General features: G+C 43.3%; 1 protein-coding gene across 1 annotated transcript in view; it reads right to left on the reverse strand.

The window, feature by feature from the left end:
• Nucleotides 1–22,932, reverse strand: part of LOC120897350 (atrial natriuretic peptide receptor 3) — a 52,921-nt gene extending 29,989 nt beyond the window's left edge. Inside the window, exons 1-3 of the mRNA XM_040302186.1 lie at nucleotides 22,656–22,932; nucleotides 19,755–20,013; nucleotides 1,217–2,969 (exon numbers count right to left, since the gene is read on the reverse strand). Of these exons, the coding sequence (XP_040158120.1) occupies nucleotides 1,217–1,814 (598 nt within the window). The 5' untranslated portion in view covers nucleotides 1,815–2,969; nucleotides 19,755–20,013; nucleotides 22,656–22,932. The remainder of the gene's footprint in view (nucleotides 1–1,216; nucleotides 2,970–19,754; nucleotides 20,014–22,655) is intronic.
• Between the last annotated feature and the right edge of the window lie 836 nt (nucleotides 22,933–23,768).

Here is a 23,768-nt window from a genome sequence, read left to right on the forward strand (position 1 = left end):
GACGGTTAGGTTCATCGCGTTTTGCTTGTAACGTCTTGCATGGTTGTTGTCTTGGGAACGTAAGCTCTCCGCACGCAAAAGCACAACGACTGAAAGCTTTCAAGCACTCCTTAGCGCTACGTTACGTGACGCGTTACGTTTCTTTCGGGCGGCTTCTTATGGAGGCGCATGGTGGTCTGTTTATCGCTGGGATGAGTAACGTTGTTTATTTGATTGCTTCAAATTGCTTTGAACTTGATTTTATGACCGCCAGGAATCATTCCATTACAATACGCTGCACACTTTGAAAAAAAGGAGAAACGGTTTACAGCAAGAGTGCGGTCAACGATTGAGGGTCGAATCCGGTGAATGGACCATCTGGGTGGTTTTTATTGTTGCATTAATGTTGAACAATCACGTTCAAGGGGGTATTATTGATTCCACGAAACAGACTGGGTGGAATGGTTTATTACTGCTCTATCACAGTCAAGTAGACGAATATACTCTCGCATTATTATAGTTAGAATATTCAAAAACAATCAATAACAATCAATAATTAAATACAATGTTGAAAATATTGTATTTAATTGTTGTTTTATAAGCGTATGAACCCTTTTTTAGGTAAAATTATTTTATTTTTACAAAAAACTAATCAAAAACTCTACTTTTCGTGACAAACGGAGACGGATTATACTTCCCACGGAGATTTTATCTTCCAGTGCTACCGTCACCGCTTGTCGTACGAAAATAATGATTGTATAGATAACGGACTAACAAAACCGACCCATCTAATGAGGGCAGAAAGTTAATCGATATGCTTGCCGTCTCCTTCCCTAGCAGCAACAACAGCAGGTGTGATAGATAGCATTGTGATCCTACTTAATTTGATTTCATTTAGCAGCGCTCCAGCATTGTGGCCGGAGTTAATGATTGTCTGATGACGGTAGCAGCTTGAACAAATAAACTATAATGAACTTAATATCAGTCTGTCTCCGTATCAAGGTGATTTATAGCATAGTGAATCGAAACGGTCTGTAGCAGTGGATATACTTGGCTCGCGAAGGAAGTATTAAGACCATGTGCTTAGAGTGGAGCATAAATTTGCCGCCATTATTTAATTAGTATTCAGCAAAATATATTACTTTTCAAAACCTTTGCCCCGCATATTCATTCTCCGAGGCGCTTTGGTATCGGAAGCATAATTAACAATTAAGCATGACAAAATGCGCTGGCTTACCTAAAGCGAAATCACAGCTCGGTCCCAGTATGAGATGCCCGCAGTAGTCGCTGCCGGTACCGTCCATCGCCATCACCGTCGCCCGGGCCTGTTCGCACCGATCGTCGAACGGGATCCAGCGAATGGCTACGTCGGCCGGTATAATGCCCTCCCGGCGGATGTAGCCTTCCGCCTTCTCGAGCACGGGCTGCACGCGGGGCAGTGATGCTTCCACGCTCGTGTTTGCCGGCATGATCACCACGATCCGCAGCTCGCAGGTCCACCCGGTAGCGGAGGCCGTGAGTGGAAAAGACACGTTCCCCCGTTCCGCGGCGAAGCTGGGCGGGTTCGTTCCGATCGGTAGCCGCCGACCAGCGTTCGGCACGTCGTCGGGCGTCCTGCGTACACAGATCGCTTCGCACGGTTTCCGCACCAGCCGCCTGCAGCCCGACTCGACTGGGGCCGGTAGCAGCACGATTCCCAGCACAATCAGCGCGTACAGGAAGCAGACGCAGCGATAGCACAGCACCCTTTTCCAGCCGGGCCCACCGAACCAGCAGCAACGCGATGTCCTTGTGCACATGTTCACTAATGCGTTTTTGTGGTAGCGGCTTCGCATTCACTATTCACACCACCTTGTTTGGCGCCGTCGGCCCCACTTGTTGTTGTGCCGCCCTGGTCTGATTCAATCACACGGAGACGGATCTGGGCGGTTGGTGGGTTTTGTATCGGCTGTTGTTATTTCGTAACGACGTGGAACGATGTTTCGTCACCATTTTCTTGGAGACGATTCGGAGTGTGCAGCACCCAATAAGCCGAAAGGCTTTTGTCAGTAAAATCAACAAACCACGTAGTACCACGTGCGGAACCGGGCTGCCAACTGGCCCTTTGTGTACACTAACTTTGCGATACTGTTTGCGTATGTTTTGCGCATTTATATCCTTTCACTTTCACTTTCACTTGTTGTTTGTTCGCCGTTTCTTGGCCGCGGTACGATTGGGTCTAAGCTCATTCCCGGAACGAATGAGACGTGGGGCGTTATTCACATTCTAACGAACTGACTTGTTCTTTTTGATTGACGTGACTTGTGTGGCTTACTCTTTGTTATTTACCTTTTAAACTCATCTTTTCACCTACCGCCGTGAATGCAAGGGGAGGCAATGAAGCGAAGCGCGCGGTAAGTGATTTTTCCCCGCAAGGGATTTAGGCGAAACCGTACGCATATGAATGATATGCATATCAATCAGTCCGTGGTAGAATTGTGGTACTTTCCTAAGTTAAACACACACACGCGCGTTCTTCTTTCGCTTTCTCTTTGCGCATATACACAGTAAACGAACTCACGTAACGCACGTATTCCCGCGCCATGGAATGCCGTAAGACGGTTGTGCAAATTCCACCCATTGAGGTGCATTTTTTCCGCTCGCAATCACCTTGCCAGGTGAATGGAAAAATAAATAAATAATTCGAAGGAAGGCATTCCTAGACGCACTACAATGGCTATCGACCGGACCAGACGGATGCTCCGGTTTCCGGGTAATTAAATACTACGGAAGATAGATTAGGCTGCCGGCACAATCTGCTCCGCTATTATAGCTGTGGAAAGCGCGAAAAGAAACACGAAACCGGTAGGAACTGTATCAAAAGAAGCCGCAGCAAACACTGGGTGGGTATCACACGAATCACTTTTCGACCGTTTGGCGTTTGGATGATCCTTTCTCGGTTCGATGGGCTCTTGAAAAGCACCCCGTTGATGGAAGGAAACCGGTTGTATCTGAAACGAAACGAAGCGAAACCGGTAGCACATTTAGTTTGTTGTTTTCTTCTTTCGTTTGCGTGTTTATCTCTAAAGAAGGAATTTTACACTGGATGAACGTTGAATGATGATGAACCATTTATCTCTGCTTTCTTTTCCCAGCGTTATGGCGATACGCGCTTGGGCAGATCGGCTTTTAGGCAAGTGTGGAGATAAATTACGATTAATATCCTTTTGCGTGTTATTCTTTATGAATCGAGCGATAAATCTCGCAAAATGGCGATCGAATTCTTTTGCCCATCCGTACCGCAACCATCCTGGTATTGAATGTGCTGTGGTGATAAAGATGCTTCTCCCCGTCAGGTGAATTGAAGTGAGCGAGCCCAACTCAGGCACCTGCCGAACGGGACGGAGGTCACTCCGAGCACCGGATGTGGCTGACACTTAATTTCATTGGAGAGAAAATATGCTTTCTGGATACTTCGGAAGGATATTTTTTGGGTGGGTTGAGATACAAACCATTCAAGGATGGAGCTTTTCGAAGAAATGGTTTGCCTAAACGTACGTACGGTGAAATCGTTTATGATCCAGGGCGGATCCAATCTTGTTGCTCACCGGGAAATTGATTGCCCGTCTAACGGACATTGAGTTGGATGATTTTCTTGTTTTAGCTGTCGTGGCGTGGCCAACTCAAAAGCACGGCTAAGGATTTTTATGTATTACAGCTTGTAGACGTTAGGCACTTCTTGAAGGCTTTCAATCGAAACATCTCGAAATGTAATGATATTTTCTAGGAATCATCAGAATGTAGAGATAATAACCATGTTGAATATATTTTTAAATGCTACTATGACCAAACTGCAGATGCTATACTCGGTGTGCTCTGTTTGTCCAGGCAATATTTTACCCTCATATTCTCGGGACTAACCTTATAGTGGTTGGAGCTCCGGATTGAATTCGTGAATCCACTCCGACTCCGACATTCTTAATACGGATCCGTTTCCAAAATAAATATGGCTTCAAATCCGGCTGCTCCGAACGAATCCAGATCCAATTGGTACCAATTGAATCTGGACTACTCCCATCTTATCTAATTGGCTCCTATTGAATCCGTATTACTACCGTTAATTTTAAAGCAAAATACTTGTGCTACAAAAACAATCTTGCAAGCAACCCTAGCTCATAATATTCTTCAAAGCAACACATTTTGTTTTGATGAATCTCGTTATTTATTGTTTGCTTTCCTAATATGTTTGGAATCGTTCAATGATTTACTAACAATTTCCCGTATATTTTTTTATCCATTACCACAATTAGCTGTCATTATCCTAACATTTTTTAAACAATTAATTCAAACAATTTTGAGCATCGTTGGATACATTGTTCAATAGTTTAAATAAATTAATTAATAAATAATTTCTGACTGCAAACAATCACTCATACCGGTGAACTCCTTAATCGAAAAACATTTGTTGCTCATAAGTGGACAGGGTTGTACCACTTGGTTGGCCGGTACAAAACCTAGATGGTTTTCTAATTTTTCATGATTTTTTAGTTATGAAATGAGTGAAAATGAGCGTCGCGGCGAACGGTCTCGGGATCGAACGAGTTCACTGATCTTCTTCTTCTTCTTTTTGGCTCAACAAACGTTATCGGCTAAGGCCTGCCTGTACCACTTGTGGGCTTGTCTTTCAGTGATTTATCTAGTTCACCGATATGGATGAATTAATCGTGAGATGAGCCCTAACACAAATCGGGAAGTATTCACAAGATAACAGGAACATTATACCCCCCCCCCCTTACTGCTAACTTCGGAGTGGATCCGGATTCGAATCGGAAAGCGGTTGGAAGCGAATCAATCCGGCTGAAACCCCATTTTGACCATCACTATGATCTATTTCATTCCATTGGTATTTATCCATTTCGTATCAAATTTGGGAAAAATATGTATTTTCGTTGGAATTACGTTGTCATTCGTTTTTTTGATAACAGAAATCTGACAGAGCGTGATGATACGGATTTAGTTGTAAAATATAAACTTATATGAGAGGAAATATTTAGCCCCCTGGTTTCATTTTCCATACCTAGGTAACAGCTGAGTTCCTTCATACTAGAGTTTGACAATTGTTTACCAATAATTCTGCATCTTAAAATGGTTTGGATTTATAAGTTTGAAAATCGCGTAAAACTATTTTCTGAACTCGTTCAGAACGTTCCAAACGTTCTACTTGGAAAAAAATTATCATTGTATAATATAGAAATCATCATAAATCAGTGGATTAATACATCAATTCACTTTTTCAGTATTAAACTAAAACAGTGATATTCAACTAAAATAAATATCTACAGCAGTCTCGTTCGATAGCTTTCAAGCTTTTCCCACCATAAGTTAGCATCATTGTAGGATTAGCGATCCGACACGTGACCAACAGTTTATGGCGAGAATGGAATTAAATTATGCATATTGCATACTTTCCAGACCACTTGAAGCTTGCAAAGCAGACTACCAAAAGGTTCGTCTCTACCCCAAAAAGGTACTTCCATTCGAGAGCAGTCCCGACCACCAGGTGCAAGGTGGTAAAGTGAAGTACCTAACCTTCATTTAACCCACCACCAGCCTGCTATCTAATTACCGAACTTTGGCCGTAACCCCTTACACCTTGACGAGGGTCGTTGGGTACGCAAGGTAAACATCCCAAAATCGTAGAGTGTGCTGCAGCTCGAAGGTCTGGTTTGGAGAAAGCCATAATTCTTCCTCCTAAATTGACCGGTGCCAGCTCACGCGGCGAGCAAAAGCAACAACTTGTCTTCCTTCGCGTGTACCTTCCGCAGTTTGCGCTAGAAAGCGCTTGAACTGCAAGTAGCGGCTCTCGCGGTGCGTGCCACCGATTATTCCGGTACGGCTCGGCAAATATTGAGCAAACTGCGCCCGGTGTGGTTAACGATAAACACTTCATTCACGATGGCTGTTCCGTCGTAGTGGTAGCCTGTTCTTGTTAAGGTTGGTGGTCCGCGAGCAACGGGATGTTAATTAAATAGAGTCCATAGTTGAGTCGTTAGGAGAGGAGGCTGAATCTCGTGAGCGTGAAGTAGGAACGATTGAACGCGCTCTAAAATTAGCATGTTTGATGAAACCAATGAAGCAGTTGTATTTTCACGCTACACCTTCCCTTGATGGTCAAGTAAATAATTCTCACCCCGAACATGAAATACTAACATCCATGCCGGCTACACGCCTCAAAGGACAGGTGTTTATTTGTGTTAATTTACACCCGGCGACGATCAGGTTTGATTCAAATAAACCTGCAAAAAGAAACATACGGTACAAACGTTACCGAACGGTCGAACGATGATTGATTGCTTAGATTTCGTTGTGTTCCGATTTGCTGGTCCTGGTGCTGGTGCCAAAATAAGCCATAATAATCCCCATTGAACGGGCATGTTATTTTATGACAAAAGAAACAAATAATACCAAGCATCTTTTAAACACTTCTTACAAACAAATTTGATAAATTAATGTAACTAGGGTTTAGCCAATCAAACAGTGAACAATAAATATCGTAGATTGATATATATTTTAATGGCATGACATAATTGAATCATCTCTGCTTATACCTTCCAGGAGCTGTTTTGATCGAAATAATTAATTACACATAATTTTCAAAACCCCGCTCAGGCTCGTCTAGACTGAGGCAAACGCCAACCTGTTCAACTTGCTGCTTTCCCTCCATCGCACGATGTATAGTGCGCGAAAAACAGTTCAGACTGACGGCAAAATGGACAGCTAATTTAATTTACCCGCTCATCAAAGTCTTCAATCTATTCGCCTTTAACGCCACTTCAAAATATCGTCACCTATTTTTTGTCTGGCTGTTTGTCCAGCCGTAACAGGTCGTTGTCGTGCAGGCAGCTGTCTCAAACTTTGCCGCCTTTCTCAAACTTGCTTGGAATTTTTAAACACGTGAAGGAAAGGAACCGAATTAGAGCTTTTCTGCTTCTGCTCGAGGGGCATTAATTTTACTTAAGAAAGAAGTATCGCGTCACGGAATAGTGTAAGCAATTTTAGGATTTTATTTTGAAAATGGCCCGTACCCAAACAGGTTTTTGGAAAAGAATGTTTAGGAAGCTCAACTTCTAAGAAGTGTTCCAGGTATCCGGTCAAAGCCATAAGTCCAACCTGTTGCAAGATAAGAAAATAAAATTAAAATAGAATCCAGTTTATAAGTAACAACATCATTTTCTTCAACATTTTTCGTATCTCAACAAGAGATTCTTTTTATTACTAAATAGTTTTTTTACAGCCATGGAATGATTGAAATATTTTGAAAATAATATCCCATGCATATGGCAACGCAAATAAGCTTAATCTGATATGCAGACTAGCTGAAGGCTAAGTTTGGGAAGACGAATTTGCCCAATAAATCAATAGCAAGAGAGCCGGGCTAAAGCATCGTCATCATCTTCTTCAATATACACACATACGAAAACGCACAAAGCAAAAGGTAGAAGTAAGTTTCACACATCACAATGTGTGGTTATGGTTGGGAAGGTAAGAAGCAGGATGTCTCGGATAAGAATAACTTTCCTTTCCTCCTGAAAAAAACTTTATCGGTTACAAGTTATGAAAGTGAGCTAATCCAACACCCCCGGGATTGTTCTACCGCCACGGTGCACGATCATAACTGTCACGCAATTTGACGCAAAAATTGATCACGTTGTGGCAGGAAGTTGTTCAGCATTCTTTGCAAATGGCTGTGTACCGGAATGTGGATAACTTGCCGTTGGCAGGATGGTAACATGTTTTTGAATACGAGTAGCAATTTAGTACGACTTTATGGGAAATCTTCCAAAACAATGTGCCAACTGAATGAGGCTGGATTCCAAGAACAACACTAATAACGACATTCATGAGTAAATAAAAATAAATCAAACAAAAAACAATACAGCATCGGTAAAGACATGTGTTCGAGTGCTTCGCACCCTTCCCTCTCGCAAGACTTTGCGCTTTTCCTCAAAACTTTGACCGAAACACAGCGGTCTGATATTAAATTTGCGCATTTCTCCCGTCCCTTGCTAGTCACATTTGCGTGAACCAAACATCAAACGGCCATATTGTACACCGTACTACGGCGGCTAATTTTCTAAGAAAGCTTCAAAAGAGAGACGAAAACAGACTCTCATCCCGGGTTTTTTTATGCTTCAATGTTCAAAACATTCGGAACGATAACCCTCCCCCGTTTCGATATAAGCGCGAGCGCGCGCCACGACGCAAAATGAAAAATCGGCCCAAAAATAGTTAAACCAAGTGCAAACAGTGTAACGCGCTGTGCGCGGAGGATGGAAGCTTTCGCTCGAAGCTGGTGGCGAAGTATGCTGCAAACAACATTAAAATGAGATCTTCCCACCGCTTATCATAAATCACTTTCGGCGAAGTGTAACACAACAAACAAAAAAACCCAAAAAATGAATCGCGTTGAGCGCGTTCTTTACAACGATTCTTTCGATTGATATACTTGGCTGGGAGTGTGAAACAGTTAACTTTCCTCGTTTCTGCATCACGCAGACGGCGGGTAAACTTTTTGGCACCCCTCCCCCTCTCCCCTTTGCCAGTGTGTGGTCTAGGAAAAGCTCTGTTCAAGGCCACACGCAAAAGTAGCGCCTGAACTCGTGTGAGGCAGAAGATTAAAAGATCGTGAGAAGTTTAGTTGGAATTTGACTTTCTGGCTGGCGGTGAACTTGAACTACGAGCCGGTCACTTGGAAGCCGCACAGCGAACCCGCCGGTGGCCATGAGGTTAAGGAAATGGATAAACGATAAAACGTACCACCAACATTTTCTAAAACCATGACTACACGTAAGTATTGTTAGATAGAAAATGGAAATAAATTGAAGAGCATTAAATGTACTGCTTAAGATTATTGTGTTTTATGTCAAACACTGTAAAATACTTATGAAGGGACAGATTTTACATATAAATGCTAATGCTAAACAATAATGAGTTAAGATCATTTATATAGATTTTTGAAAGCATTTATTTTTGTATGTTTCAATAATAGTTGCAGTAATGCCGTTGACTTTTTTCATCCAATAAATCAAATTATTTGTATCTAGCTAATCAACAAAGGTCATTTGCCTTATTTTACAAAGATTTTTTTTGACAAAAAAATGATTCATCCATACGTATACCACTGTGCTGAGCGTACCCTTCACCCATCAGGCATCAACATTCAACATTGTAAATTCTTCACTACGATCGACTGTGAAGGTGCTCCGTATCCGAAAGTGGAATTGCCCAAATCCAACCCCAAGCATCGCCCGACCTCCCTCCCTTCCAAGCTGATATTGGATAAGGTCGATTGAAAGTGTGTCTACTAGCGTGAAGATATTTTTCACGCCCTTTGCTCACCGGAGCCTTGCGTAAAACCGGGGGCTTCAGGCTAGTAGGCAGACGAAAGGGCAAACCCTCGGGTGGGGGATATTATGATCCAAAGTTTTTTAATTAAAAGTATACAATTCAAAATATTTCCAAGGCAAGAAGTTTAAAGATATTTTTAACAGCAATAAGAAAAATCTGTATTGCGTGTTCAATGATTCAATCGTGCATTTTCCGCACGATTCTTTTAAACAATTATCTAAGCCAGTCATTGATTGCTTCAACCCTCACATTTCACCGTTGACGTCACAAGGAGGAGGTAGTATTTTCGTAACCGTAGAATTCAATTTCCGGTTAAGCTTTCAAAACGCACCCAGAGCACACACGTACGCACACACATACGCAGGCTCACTTGTTGATAGGTTTCCTTCCTTTTCCAAGAAAAGAAACCCCACACCACTAAGCGGGAAAGAAAAGCCTTCCTTAGCTCTAAACCCACTTTTTAATCTTTTATTTTTGCTCACCTCGGAACGTGCCAGGATATGCCCAGGATATTTCATTCGCACCGCAGCAACAGGCAACAGTTTTACGTGGCGAAAACAATCACGTGCTTCATTTGAGCTTGAAATTACATTCCAAAGATGACACATGTAGAATGCAGCATAACCCTGCAGGATTCAACAGGTTCAACGTATTATGGGGATGCCCCCTCCCAGGGGTTGCCCAGTAGCAACCGTTCGGCATGGCTTACACGTCGATGGCAAGTGTTTACAAATGGTTGAGGTTTTTCGTAAACACCTTCAGGGCTGTGCCTTTAGCCCAGTTCCCACCCCGCATACCGGCAAAACACACGTTCGTCGCAATTCGGTAAAGGACGGACGACGCTGGGCAGTTGGTAATCTCACTTCTCTGTTGGTGCTGAAACGCCCTTGATGATGATACGTGCCGAACGGACAGTTTTACCATTTACAGGGCAGTGTCCCCCTTTTTGTGCATCCAACAAGTGCATCCAACGGCACAAGCGCAACCATTCGAATGCAGTTTTGGTTTGTGGTTAGTACTGTAGAAAGGTCACGGAAGGATTATTGAAATGTAAATTAAAGAGCGATGTACAGGGAGCTTTGGTTGGTTTAAATTCACTCAAAATGTGTGTTTGGGAAGTATCCTTAAATTCGCTCCTACAAAGTTATTTACTTATCCGGCGCTACAACCACTTTGCGGTACAAAGTAGTTTTAGATATTTTCTTCGCCAACGTACTCCGTTCAGGAAGAGCCTATTAAGATGTTTATCGATTTCACCAAATTGTATGTGTCACCGTACTCTCAACGATACGAAAATAAGCTCCCGAAGTGTATTCAATGTTGGCCATTATGTTGCTGTCCCTTTCCTCGCAAAACCCAACGTGTGACAGACAGGCTCCAAAACGAAGTGCGCCCGGCGACAATTAATTCCCAAACCACTTAGGAACCCATCCGTCCCATAGATCCTTTCGATTGCGATCTGTCTGTCTCGCGTGAAGGTTCTATCGTGCCGTCGTGCAAAACCTTCTTTACCATCCGGAAGCTACTGCTACGAAGGAGAAAAAGAACACAAAACAAAACACAAAGAAATAGAGCCAAAGCATACGAAATCCTCTCCAGTGCGATTGTCTACCATCACAGCGAACCAGTCAGCTGCGTGTGTCCTTCGCTAGATTGACGAATGCTGGAACAAAGCGAGGCTTGCCAAATGCTGCAAAAGCGCTTAGTTAGTAATCGCTTCGAAGGATAATTCACTTCCGCAACGTTGTGGGCGACCGGTGCATTACGCCAATCGGGTACAATCCTAAGGGAAGCATTAATTTCCGGTACGGACGTCGCACTTCGATCCCACCGTGGGTAAGTGAATTGAAGTGAAGGAATGTAAAGCAGGAAAAAAACAACCATTGTAATAAGCGCTCTCGAGCCAAAGAAAGCAATCATCTAGCAAACCGTCTTATTCCCTTCTAACTTCTATTCTACGTAATGGTGAGTGCTGGAAGACAAGTTGCTCTTGTTTTGATGATACCGTATCCTCAAGGTAGAGCATGAAAAATCGTCTCCAACTCGCCCAAACGCATAAAAATGGCGAGCATTGCACACCGCGACTGTAGCTGCTAAGAGCATTAAAAAGTTACATATTACTGCCCCCTACTAACGAACCCAGTACGCTGGAACTTTCCTTGAAAGGGGAGAAAGAAAAAAAAAATATCTCAAGATAAACGAGAGGTACCGAGAAAAGTTCTGATTGCTGACTTTCTTGCCACGCTGGAACGACTTCTAGCCCCTAGTGTACCACGCTGTTTGTATCAGCAATTGAAAATAATCATCATAATTTGTTACAGGAAACGTGCCTAGCTTTCGTTTGATCGTTTGAAAAATAACGAAGATCTGTTTGCACGAGCAGTTTATGGGTTGGTGCTTGCAAGGTAGGAACCAGCGAAGGATGCGGCAATTGAACTGCAAAATCAACATTGACGAGTTAAACCAAGATAGGGGGGAAAAAAGAAGCGGGTGCACACGGGCAAGGATGCCAGAACGCTATCAGAGTCTCGTGTACATCCACGCGTAAACACCAACAGGATGTTGGCAGCAGTTGATAAATGGAAATCTTTTCTAAAAAGCACACGTACTTCTTGACCTTGTTTGACCGATGATTCTTGTTTCCAAGGCCGTTTAAAGGGAAACGGGGAAACAAGATTATCATTGTACGGGCCTTGTGCGTAAAAGGCTTGATTGAAAATGTCCTTCGTCTCGTGCCTTGTGTATCGTAATCTTCATATTAAGGTGACTGTGACAAGTTAATCTGTATTGTTTGTTTTTTTGTTGTACTACATCAAACATAGAATGAATCAAAGGGGATGGGTTAATATCTATTTCTTAGCCCATGGAAAAACTTTGGAAAATTCAGTGAGTTTCTTGAACAGCCATTTACGTATTTTTATTTGTTTTCTCCGGAGCTCTGACCATATTCGCCAAAGTCTGAGTTGCTCATGAACTGCGTAACGCTTTAAAGATTTCTTATATTTTCTATTTAGTATACGATATTTCAAACTTCAATATTTTTCACTAATACTATGAAACGTATGGCCAACACCTCATTAAATATTAACAAATCAGCCAAAGATACATAGCAATTTGGCCTTCATTTTCGTTTTGTGTTAAAGCATTTCAACAAAAGGTTAATTTATAAGATTTTCTCAACAATCATCTTCGAAGAAAAACTTCCATATCTCAGTCGAACATTTAAATTCCCTTCGTCGAACAATTACTTCTAAAACGACACTACTGCCTTTAAACTTTCACCGGAAACGTCTTCCTGCCACGCCAAAATGATGAACGACGGATAAATGATTCTAATTCCAAGCCACACTTAAATTATGCCCACAGTCGCTAATGGTCGCACAACAGTCGTGGCACGTTTTGAGGCGACAAAATCGTATGAAAGCGCAAAATTGTCCCCGAGCGGAATTGCTCTATCTCTCGCCGAATGGGAAAAATCTACGAACCGCGACGAGGAAATAAAAATACAATTAGAGGTTAAATCTCGAAATTCCAATCCTACCCCGTCCAGTTCCAGTTTCGTGCAAAATAACAGCCCTTGACGAGCTTTGCCTGGGAGCGGAAAGCGTACTTTTTTATGCGGATGTTTTTCCCATACCCGCAAAATACATTGCACAATACCGCGAAGGCACGTACTTAGCACATTGCCGAAGCGCGCATACCAATCTAATCACTGGATTTGACTGGAAACTCCTACCAAATTGTGCGTACCAAGCAACGTACATTTGCTGGAAGCAGAAGTAGCATCGCTGTAGACTTCCACTAGAATCGATTTAAAAGTTTGTTTAATTTTTTCCCCTAGTTTCTGTTATTGTTGACGTCAATTTTGTGATAAGTTGCGCAAAGGAGGATGGTGGATTGAGTGGATTGATGGGATAGCAAGGAAGACGAACGAAATTTTAGAAGCTCGTTAGAGTCGTGTCCCCCGAGTGTTTTGCTCGGATCGGTTCGAACTAATGACAGCTGGGACGTTTTCATCGATAAAGGATCATGCTCATGGTTGGGGAAGAGAAATTAGTACGTTGGGAGTTTACCAAGGGACGGCGCACTGTGTTGGAACTATATTCATCATAATCACTTTTTTATGAAAAAAAAAGAGTAACATAGTCTTTCGTTGGTCAGTACCGTGTGTAATTCAGTACACGAAAACACACGGTACGAGACAGACATGAAGGAAAACAGAAACTTCGTCTGATAAAAATTTCTTTTCAAAACCAAGGGATAATATTCGCTATGCTTTCCTTTATTCAGTATTTTAAAGCAGGTTGGTTGGGTTTTTTAGGGTAACGGTTTTTTTTTATTAATTTTTACGGTGACCACAAAAATGACTGTGCATAATCTTGCGGTGTTAAAATAAATTAAAAATCGAAAGAGAAAAGTCATACTAGGGTAGAAGAACGTTATACAGCATCTGTTGGCTGTTAGCTTTCATAAAAAGAGGCGACAATGTCAACATTCTTCGAAGCGAAATTAGATGGTTTAAGGATTTAAGCTTTAATGCTCCATTGAAAATCATTGAAATTCAATCTTATGATAGACTAGCATCACTAACATTAAAGCTTACGTGGCTTGCAATCAGATATCACCTACATAATGTGTACTACCTTGTAATTATTAGATAAAAATCTATATTTACATCCATTTAGTATAATTCGTCCCAATACTCCGAACTGAGCGATTAAAAAGGCTATTTGAGATGATATACCACACTGCTGCTTTTCTCAGTAGGATACCATTAGCACAAGCAATCACACACAAACGAACAATCAATCATACACTCATTATAGCCTTTTCTGTTGGACCATCGGTTGATTGAAGCCCGAGTACCCACAACATTACTGTGGCGTCCACTTAAAGCCAGTGAACCGTTGGACGAGCGTTGCAAAGCAAATACCTACGTACCGCCGCAACGTGTCTGGACAGCCATCCGATGACTGCGTCCTTCCAGCTAACCCAAAAAAAAAAACCCCCCGACAACAGAAACCCTCGTTTACACCGAAACACATCCCCCATTGAGTGACAGTTGCTTGGGCAGGATGTTAAGCCCGGAGGGTATTTTTCCACCAACTGGAACGCTGACCCACCGGTGATCGGCTGGCCCCAAAAAAGGCCGTCCGTGGCTCAAATTACATGAAAAAGGTCACCGAAGCCGTTTCCCACGGAGGTTTGACGAAATTAAATTACCCTCCCAAAAGCAAAGGGATCGCTCGGCGGGTGTTTGTCTACGCAACCAGGGGAGTTTTGGCACATGAAGTGGTTTAGCAAATATGCTTCTCGAATGTCATATGCGGAATGGAGAGAAAAGCGCGTCATTTACATCGCGCTATAATATAAATGACGTGCGACGATGAGGCTAATGTTGGCCTAAATCTTATGCCATGATTAGCCATATTTTGCACATGTGAATCACGTACTAACGGGTGAGATTTTGTTAACAGAGAACTGGTTAAACAAATTCTTATTCGAATAAAAGCGAAGAGGATTTTCTATCTACTGACATACAATTATTGAAAAAGCGTTCACTTTTGGTACGAAAAATAAGACTTCGGCATCTTACGCGTCGTAAAAGATTTTCAAAAGAGGAAACAAACACGGTTCTGGTATTCAATAGCAATCCGTTTTCACTTCTAAAGCGCTTTTTCCCAGACGGAACACAGCATAACGTTTAATTACCACCAGATTTCTGCGCACAGACCATAACTCTCCTGCATGAAAGCAAACGTCTTATCCAAACGGTGCAGAATATACTAACTGCCTTCCGATCGAACCCACCTGGCCGACGCACGCAAAATGTGTAGACTTTTTGGTACAGGAAGAACAAAAAAAAAATTATCCAAACAAACTCATCTCATCGTCCGAGCGCACGTCCCACCGGTCAAATTCCAGAAGGTCACACGGTTTCCCAACCCGCTTCGCCGAGTAGTCCCCCATCCGGGACTGGCGTCTGGCAAAAGTGGCAAGCGCGAAAAACAGCCCCAATACCCAACGCCACGCCATGCTTTTCGCCAATCGGTTTAGCATAAATTTTACGGCTTTCCTAAATTCCCTCCCCAGACCCGTCTTGGTTTGGTGCTGGTTTCAATCATCAGCTTGCTTCCAAAATGTGGAACCAGACCCTCTGGGGTGGTTGTGGTGGTGGTTTTAGCATTTTCTCCCACTACACCTTAAACCTTGCCGCTAACCCGGCCAGCAAACGATTACATGAAAGTATTATTGCTTTCATCCTGTGGCCCATTGTGGTACCCCTCGGCTCCATTCGGTTAGAATAGCTTCCAACCGGATTGACGGTAATTTATTTACATGCACCTTACCATCGCACCATCCAGGTGGGAGGTGTTTTGCGTAATCTGTTTTCGCGAGTCCCTACCTCCACCAAACCAACCAACCTGTGCGCAGGGGGAAAAGAAATGAGCGAGATCGCTTTTTTTATCCCCTCCAATCGCCGGTTTACGGTCGTGAGTTAATGAATGGTGGGCCGTTTGATCGGAAATCTATTTAGTGTTCGGTGCTTTGGAATAGGCTTCGAATTTTCTTTGCCCCTCAAATGTTGTTTACAGTTGAAATAAAAAAAAAAAACACACACACACACACAATGACGGTAGGTTTAAGAAGGGTGAAAATTGGGATCTAAATTTGTCCTTTTTTTTCTTCATTGAAGATGAGGTTTCAAATTCAATAAGTGCTTATTACCACCCAGGGAAAAAACACACTCATTCCGCATTCGTTTCGATCAGTGGCACACAATTGCAGCTTTTTGTTATCATGATGACTGTTTAAAAAACAGGGAAGTGGGGGGGGAGGCATCCTACCCCTAGCTGCATGAACGGACAAAACAACATCCACCCGCGATTGTGTGGACGTTGTTTTCCATCAATTATCGATACGCCGGCCATGCGCCGATACGGGCGCATTGGCGTCATGGGCAGCTGGTTTCACGCCAGGCAGGCAGCAAGCCACACAGATAAGATAACCGATAAGTGCAGCGAAAAACTATTACCCGGTACGGTGCGAAGCGATTGATGGAATTCATTCCCCGGTTTATCATGCCCGCCACACTTACTGGTTGATGATGGTTTTATTGCATGTATGACAGGCCTGATTCCTGCAGGCCGATGCTTAGATCGGTGTGCGATTACGGTTCGATTCCTTTTTTTGTTGTTGGTAAAACCCACGAGACGGCACCGCTGTAGGATATTTAGTTTCGATATTTATAGCTTTATTATCAGCTTCTGGGCCAGAATGCACAACATGAACCAAAACGGCAAAAAGGAAATAGCACGCTGGACGCTGGATGTATGAAAGATAGACAGTTTCGTGTATTTTTAGAAGATCAAATATTTAATGAAATTTAAAATATCATTTTGCCATTTTGGAAAGGTTTTCCTTTTCAGAGTTTAAAAAAAAAGCAAAGTTTGAACCTTATTCAAATATTACCAAAAGTCCCTTAAAGCTATCCAAATTGTGTTAAAATTCATTTTAGCAGTATACGTCGATAGAAAACTTGATTTCTGGCGTATTTAAAACATTCCCAGTGTATATCAAATTTCTACTTTTTACATTCTTATCTGCCATATCACCTCTCTTTGCCGCGGGGAAGCAGCTAAATTTAGTCGCACAGTTTGGCAACTCTAATATTTACAACATCAAGATAACACGCTCCAGTGACTGCGGGACAAAGCTTATCGCATGCTAGACGTTTTTAGTAATTTTGAAACATGTTGTTTTTTACACCAGCTGGGGTTTGTTGTTTTGTTTAGGCTGGCTCCATTAAGCTGTGAGACGGTGGTGAGCGAACTGAGTCACAGCTCACTGAGCGCACGACGCTCAAAACAAGAAGAAAAACCAAAATCGAACATAATAGCGAACGCTTTTCCGCTTTTTCAACATCAATACAGCTCAAGTGCTCGAACATGTCCACGCTGACAAACAGTGACAGTTGTAGCGCAGGAAACAGATTGGATTTGTACCATCATTACACACCATTCCGCCGGTAATGCACCACTGCAGCAGTGGCAGCAGCAAAATGATAACAAACCAGTCCAACAAATAAAGACCACGGTCCAGCCGATGGTAGTAGCCATAGGCCAGTTTCAATTCTACCCTCCCCTAGAGGGCCACTGCCGGCTATGATTAGAAACTGAAAAAAATAAAGGCATAACAATACAGAAAAAAACAACAATACGGTTGCTATCTTATCAACCACTTGGCCCACCGTTCCAAACGAATGCTTGCTCGGGACGCTTCGTGATGGAATTGATACGACACACCTTGCCACTCCGTTCATCTGCGTTCATGCGTTTGTCGTGTAAAAATGGAAAGAAATATTGTGTCTTGGCTCGTGGCGCGTCTACACGCCTGAAAATTCAACACCTCCACCCCACTCAAATTGGGGGAAATAAATAATTTATTTTACGGTCCAACAAGATCAACCATCGTGGCATGTGAGCTCGGATGTCTTGTAAAAGCACACCCCAAATATAGACCTTACATATAACCACCTGGCACGCACACACATACACACACACAATAAGCAATTGACAATGAAGCAAGAGCTCATCAAACATCGTCATTCGCGCGTGTGTTCCAAAAATAATGCACGATCTACGGCAGGGTTCGTTATCGCCATGGAACAAATGCAATTAAAAGAAAAAAATAAGAAGAAAAAACAAAGGCCCCTTTTTCGTAACGCACCGTAACGTACGTCACGTCGCGTCGTATCTGATAGGGGAAAAAGGGGGATTAGTCGAAACATTGACCACGCGCGGTTCTAACGTCTAACGATGTACACATTATTTTTAGCACCATACACGACGCGGTAGATATGATTCGATTCGGTGCGAAATCACCATTGCCATTTTGAGCATACGGTTGCCCGATTAATGCTTTCCGTGCATCGGCCACCAAGCCTTTGTACGCGTCCGAAGGGGTCCGATCATGCCGAATGAATTGATTGGTCGTTTTAGTTTCTAAAATGTCGGCTGGCGGGCTGTGTGCTGTGTGAAGTTTTCCGATGGAACGTTTTATCGCACAGCGTTTTTAGGAAGCACATATCGTTAGTTGCGTTCACCTTAATTGAGCAGATCGTCACTGCCGGGACAGGTGCTAGAGCAGTGCTTGGGAACGGACATAATGGCAGTGTATAATGGACATCAACTGTCCGTTTGATGTGTAGGAAAATTGCTCCATTCAACCTTCCGGTTCAAAGTGACTTAATTGAGGTTTTAGTATCAAAATTGGACCGATAGCCAATTGTCGTTTCGTTTCAAATCTACCTGTTGATCGACACGTATAAAGTGCTGGTAGGTAAAGACGAGCAGTAAATGAAGCAATTATTTGCAGCTTGTAAAATCAGGTGGGTGGTATTTTTTAATTACCTGTTTGTCAATCTTCACATTACAATAATTCTTAATTTCGACTTTGACTCGAGGAAGCTTTGTGCACCGTATAATGAACAGATTTCTGCACCGCTGAAACCAGTTTTCGCTCAAAAGTTAATTATGCACCAGCAGCTCTTGCGACTATCCCACGCTGCGTCAAAACGCTTCGACGGAACCAATTAATTGTACGTCTTACAAGACATTACAAATTTTGCATCAACGAAAGAGTGATTAAAACTTCATTAGAATGGGTACAGCGTCGAAGCCCGGAAGCGTTCGTTGGTACAGCGCGGCTTGGCAGGGCCCACACCACACATCTTAAATGCGTTTGACTGGGTAAAAAGTTATGCTCGGCTGTCTAAAGGAACGAAGCAATGATCTAAAACTATCCACGAACGATTATTCAATTCTCGGTAGCGCGCCGGGGTATGGTCGGGGGCGCTGAGTTTTGAAGGTTTGTTTTCTACTCCCCCACCGAAGAGGGAAGATGCCATGTGATTAGTTAGTAATTAGTTTTGCTGATTGTCGGAGAAATGCCGCTGTTTGTACGAGATGAATACAAATTTTGTAGGGTTTCTTTTTGGTCTGAAACTGTTCCCCAACTCGTTTGTGGCATTAAAGTTGTTTAACTTCTATATGAGAATAACTTTAATGTTATGAAAGATAAGCAACGTGGTGCCGTAGAATTGTTCAGGGAGGTTGTGACTGTATAATTTAATTTTTTAAGTATCGTAACGGATCTAAACCGTCGTAACATTAAAAACAACTTATGTGGAGTTTGAATTATTTTTGAAGGTAATTTTCAGAACTTTGAAAAGTATAATTAAAATCCAATTAAAAATTGAAAAGTTACGTTTATGATAAATTCTTCCAACTTAAAATGGTTCATTAACAAAAAGATGGTTTTATTTAAAATGATGCATTTGTTGATCTTGATGATTTAAACAAATTCGTACAATACGACATACTTACAAAGGGAAGTATGAAGATGACGTTCAGGATATTACACTGTTAGGTCATGGAAACCAGAACAATACAAAACTAAAATGCACCGCAATCGCCACTCATCACTCAAACCCGAACGCAATCACTGTGAAGTACACTTTTCTAAATTATATTTTTCACCCACACCAACGCATTAGAGACACATTGCTTCCGCACGCCGTACGATACACACTTCACACACCCAATTACTCACGAAGAACGGGAATTGCGTCCCAAGCACGGTACACTACGAAACAGACACGGAACAAATTAATGTTTAGAGCATTAAACACCTGCATCCAGAGACCCACGTACAGAGAACGGAACTCCGTAGAAGAAAATCGGTATATTCTCTCGCCTATTCTAACAGGAAAACCACATTTGGCGCATTTACCGCACCAACCACGTTCGCAGAGCGCCCTTGATCAAGACCGAACGAAGGAAGAGGAGAGATGATACAGCAAGGAAAATCTCGCGTTTCTCCCACCCCTAGGTGGAAAATGACGTGACTGGCGGAATGATCGTGCCACACAAGTGTTACTGACACGGCCTGCGGCTCACAGCAGTGATATTTTGTTGATTTCTTCTCTGCCTGTTCCTGTTTTCGGTGTTTTGCTATTTTTGTTTACATGCATGCTCTTGCGTCTCTCGCGCGCCCTTGATATTCGAATTGATTTTGTTTGACTTTGTGTCACTCCTTCACCTCCTCCTCCAAATTGCAAGCGTTCATGCTAGTCATGGGATTATTTTTCACTGCCAGGGCACTATTGCCTCAACAATAAAACTCATCGTAATAAATTGCAACAATCTTGAGCTCGATCCCGGTCGATCGACCCCGCCAAGCTGGCCGTGAAACAGAACCGAACCCGACCGGTGTGCGCGAAGGAAACAAACCACTTAGGCCGAAAACCCTTTGCTTCATTTGCCGTTCGCGCTTTTCCACATCCACACACGATCGGTATGGGCGCGTATTTTAGTGCGGTCTGATTTATTGGCGAAATTGATTCGTTACGCTCCGCTTTGCGGTCGAACGTACAAAACAGTCAAATATTTGCGCACACGGCTGACCGCCTGAGCGCAAACATCCCCCGTTTTAAAACGTATCGCCTTATCGCAACCGTATCGTTTATCGATACACCAAAGCGGAGAAGGTAGGTGGTGGTGGTAAAATATTTCGTCGGGGCGCGAGATATCAATCAGACATGGCTTTTGATTGCACTTCAACCGAGGTCCGGCTGTACACGGTTCATGTGGAGTGTATTTGCTTTTAATTTTCCTCGCGCTCGCCGCCTCCTTCCTTTCGCGCTTCATTTCTCGTCCCGTTTATTGCAATTGTTAATCTATTTTTGGGTTATCTAAGGTGCGGATTATTATTAGATTTCGTAACCAACCCTCCCCCCCTTTCTGCACACACAATTATTCCACCCCGATGTGTGAAGCGAATTCAAACTGTGTGAGCGCTTATGGTGCTGCAGAATAATATTGCTCTACTTTCAAACGCTTGCCCAGAATCAAATGAAAAGATTTACAATGAAAAGGAACGTGCCTATTCGATGCTTCCGTAAAACTTTCGTTTGCTTAAAGAACTGCTGTGATCAGGCAAATTACAGGGTTTTCCAATTTAATGGTTGCTTCCCATAGTTTATTGGATCGTTTCCATGATTTATTGGGCGTAACCCAGAATGTGTTTGGTTGAATCGTATTGATATCCATTCAGACGTACCAATAAATTATTGGGGGTACGATCTAAAAACATCAATTGCATCAAATCACACAACAAAAATGGATACTCATTGAAACTTTTGAAGCACGTGTAAAAAACAGCCTGATGAGCCGCCAAAAGCATCACTCCACATTCGCTGGAAAGACAAAACAGCTGCCAAATTTTCAGAGGTAGTTGAAAGTGTAGCTACACACACACACACACATACTCAATGCAAGTGAAATACTGCAAACAAATGGCAGCCAGACACGAGACTGGTGATTGTTTGCCAGCGCAACAACACCGCACCACGGCTGCTAAGCACCGGTTGAACCGTTTCCAATAGGCTGCAAAACACAAAGTCGTGTGTCTTGCACTTTCCGGCTGATCAGTTGTCATGTCACCGCGATCGAACCGGAAGCAGTGTGTTTGTACGCCTATAGTTCAAGGGCCTTTGCCCGTCCATCAGCTGATTGTACTGCAATGTTTCGGTATCGAGTTGCACACAAAAGCAAATACGCCACACACTGCCAGGCAAACAGATGCCCCTCAGAGGCTCTAGCTGGCCTCTACAATGGACTCTTAATCGATGTTGATAGAGCAATTACATTAGTGTAAGACACATGCCCGTCCCGGCATCCCATTAAAATTGCTGCCCCACAATTGTGTGTACCATTTCGCACGTAATTGATCTCAAGTGACGTCTTTTGTGTGCGATTATGTTACACAATCGTACCCAGCACACCTGCAGTGGGTGGTAATCGTTACGTGGCGATCTGCATCACAAACGATGTGCCCGGGGAATCTTACTTTCTTTAAGCAGAGAATCTCAAAGAAAACCTAACATCGCGCGATGAGGCATTGCTATAATGCGAAGAATAAACATGAGCTGGATCGTGTTTCGATTGCACACGCTTTTCGATACACGGCTTCTTATAATCTCACTTATCATGCACTCACTCAGATACACCAACACAGCTCGTACGTACATTCACACACACACACTTTGCTAACCGCACGGTCCAGCCCAGAAGTCCAAAAACCAGACGGACTGTAAACTAACAAACGGAGCGCATGATTTTTTTTTTCTTTCGAAACCATTCTGCACCACTGTTTACACTCCAAAAACTTATCGCTCACTACCGCCGCATCGTGCACCTTTACCGCGTCGGCTTAACAAAACTTACACACTGAGCACTGCCCCTGGACACGCTTGAACTGAATAATCGATCTCAAACTCTTCACCTCCGAGAAAGCAATTTGGCCGAGCTAGCAAACATTGCGCCACCTGTGTATCTGCAACGATCACAAACGATTCTCTAACTGGGCCACGCGGACGCGGGAGCAATCGCGACGGAAGAAAAACACGTCACCCCACCCCGAAGAAGCACGGCGCGAGCACAAATGTACGCGGCCGTCCGTTGTGATGCCCGGTCGAAAAGAAACTACCGCTTATCGCGTGCACTGGCGTGGACGGACTGGCAGCAGCAAACGGCCACCGGCATCGCAGCACCGGTTCGTGCGAGTTCGGATCGGCTTCGGATCGTGCTCGGTGCCGGTGGCCTTCACGGTAAAGATTCGCTTTCGTTCATTCGCTTGACGGTGATGTTTCCGGCTTGCGATGATGGCGATGAAGCGTGCGAGGACATGGGTGATGGGGCGGCTAACACCGTTCTAGCCAGACAACGAGCGACAGCTCGAGAGCGTGTCTGGCCGGGAAGGGGGCAGAAGGGGTAGGCGCAGCGACGGGAGACAGAATATGGGGCTGTCCCATCGCGAGGCGCTGGAGCTGACAACTTGACGTTGCCCAACAACCTCGCTGAGACGGTGGGCGCGCGTTGGCTTCGTGACGTAACTGTGCGATGTTGACATGGTCCCGTGTTACCGTTTTCAACACAACCCATACCAACACACACGCACACCCAATGGCGGATGAGGTTTTTGTTGGTCTTACCGTACGGCTCGCCGCAATTGGAAGATCGTCATCGTGACGGTTAATACAAAAGCGATGAGCGAGTTGTACAGCCATTATTAGGCGCTTTGATGAAACTATTGATGGGTTATGGAGCAGATAAACTGAACCTGTTGCGCGATTTGCAGACATCAACATCGTTACCGTTCGTCAGCTTTTCATACTGAAGCTGTTGGTGTCATAGCAGCTTGGTTGAGCATTTAATTGTCAGAGAAGCTGAAACGCGACAGTTTGCAACGATGCCTGACAACGAAACAAAACACATCATACAGAATGAAATATTGATTAGCAACACAAACGCTCGCACAAAGCCGAATCATTATATTTA

This window comes from Anopheles arabiensis, chromosome 2 (genome assembly GCF_016920715.1).
Source record: "Anopheles arabiensis isolate DONGOLA chromosome 2, AaraD3, whole genome shotgun sequence".
NCBI classification, from domain to species: domain Eukaryota; kingdom Metazoa; phylum Arthropoda; class Insecta; order Diptera; family Culicidae; genus Anopheles; species Anopheles arabiensis.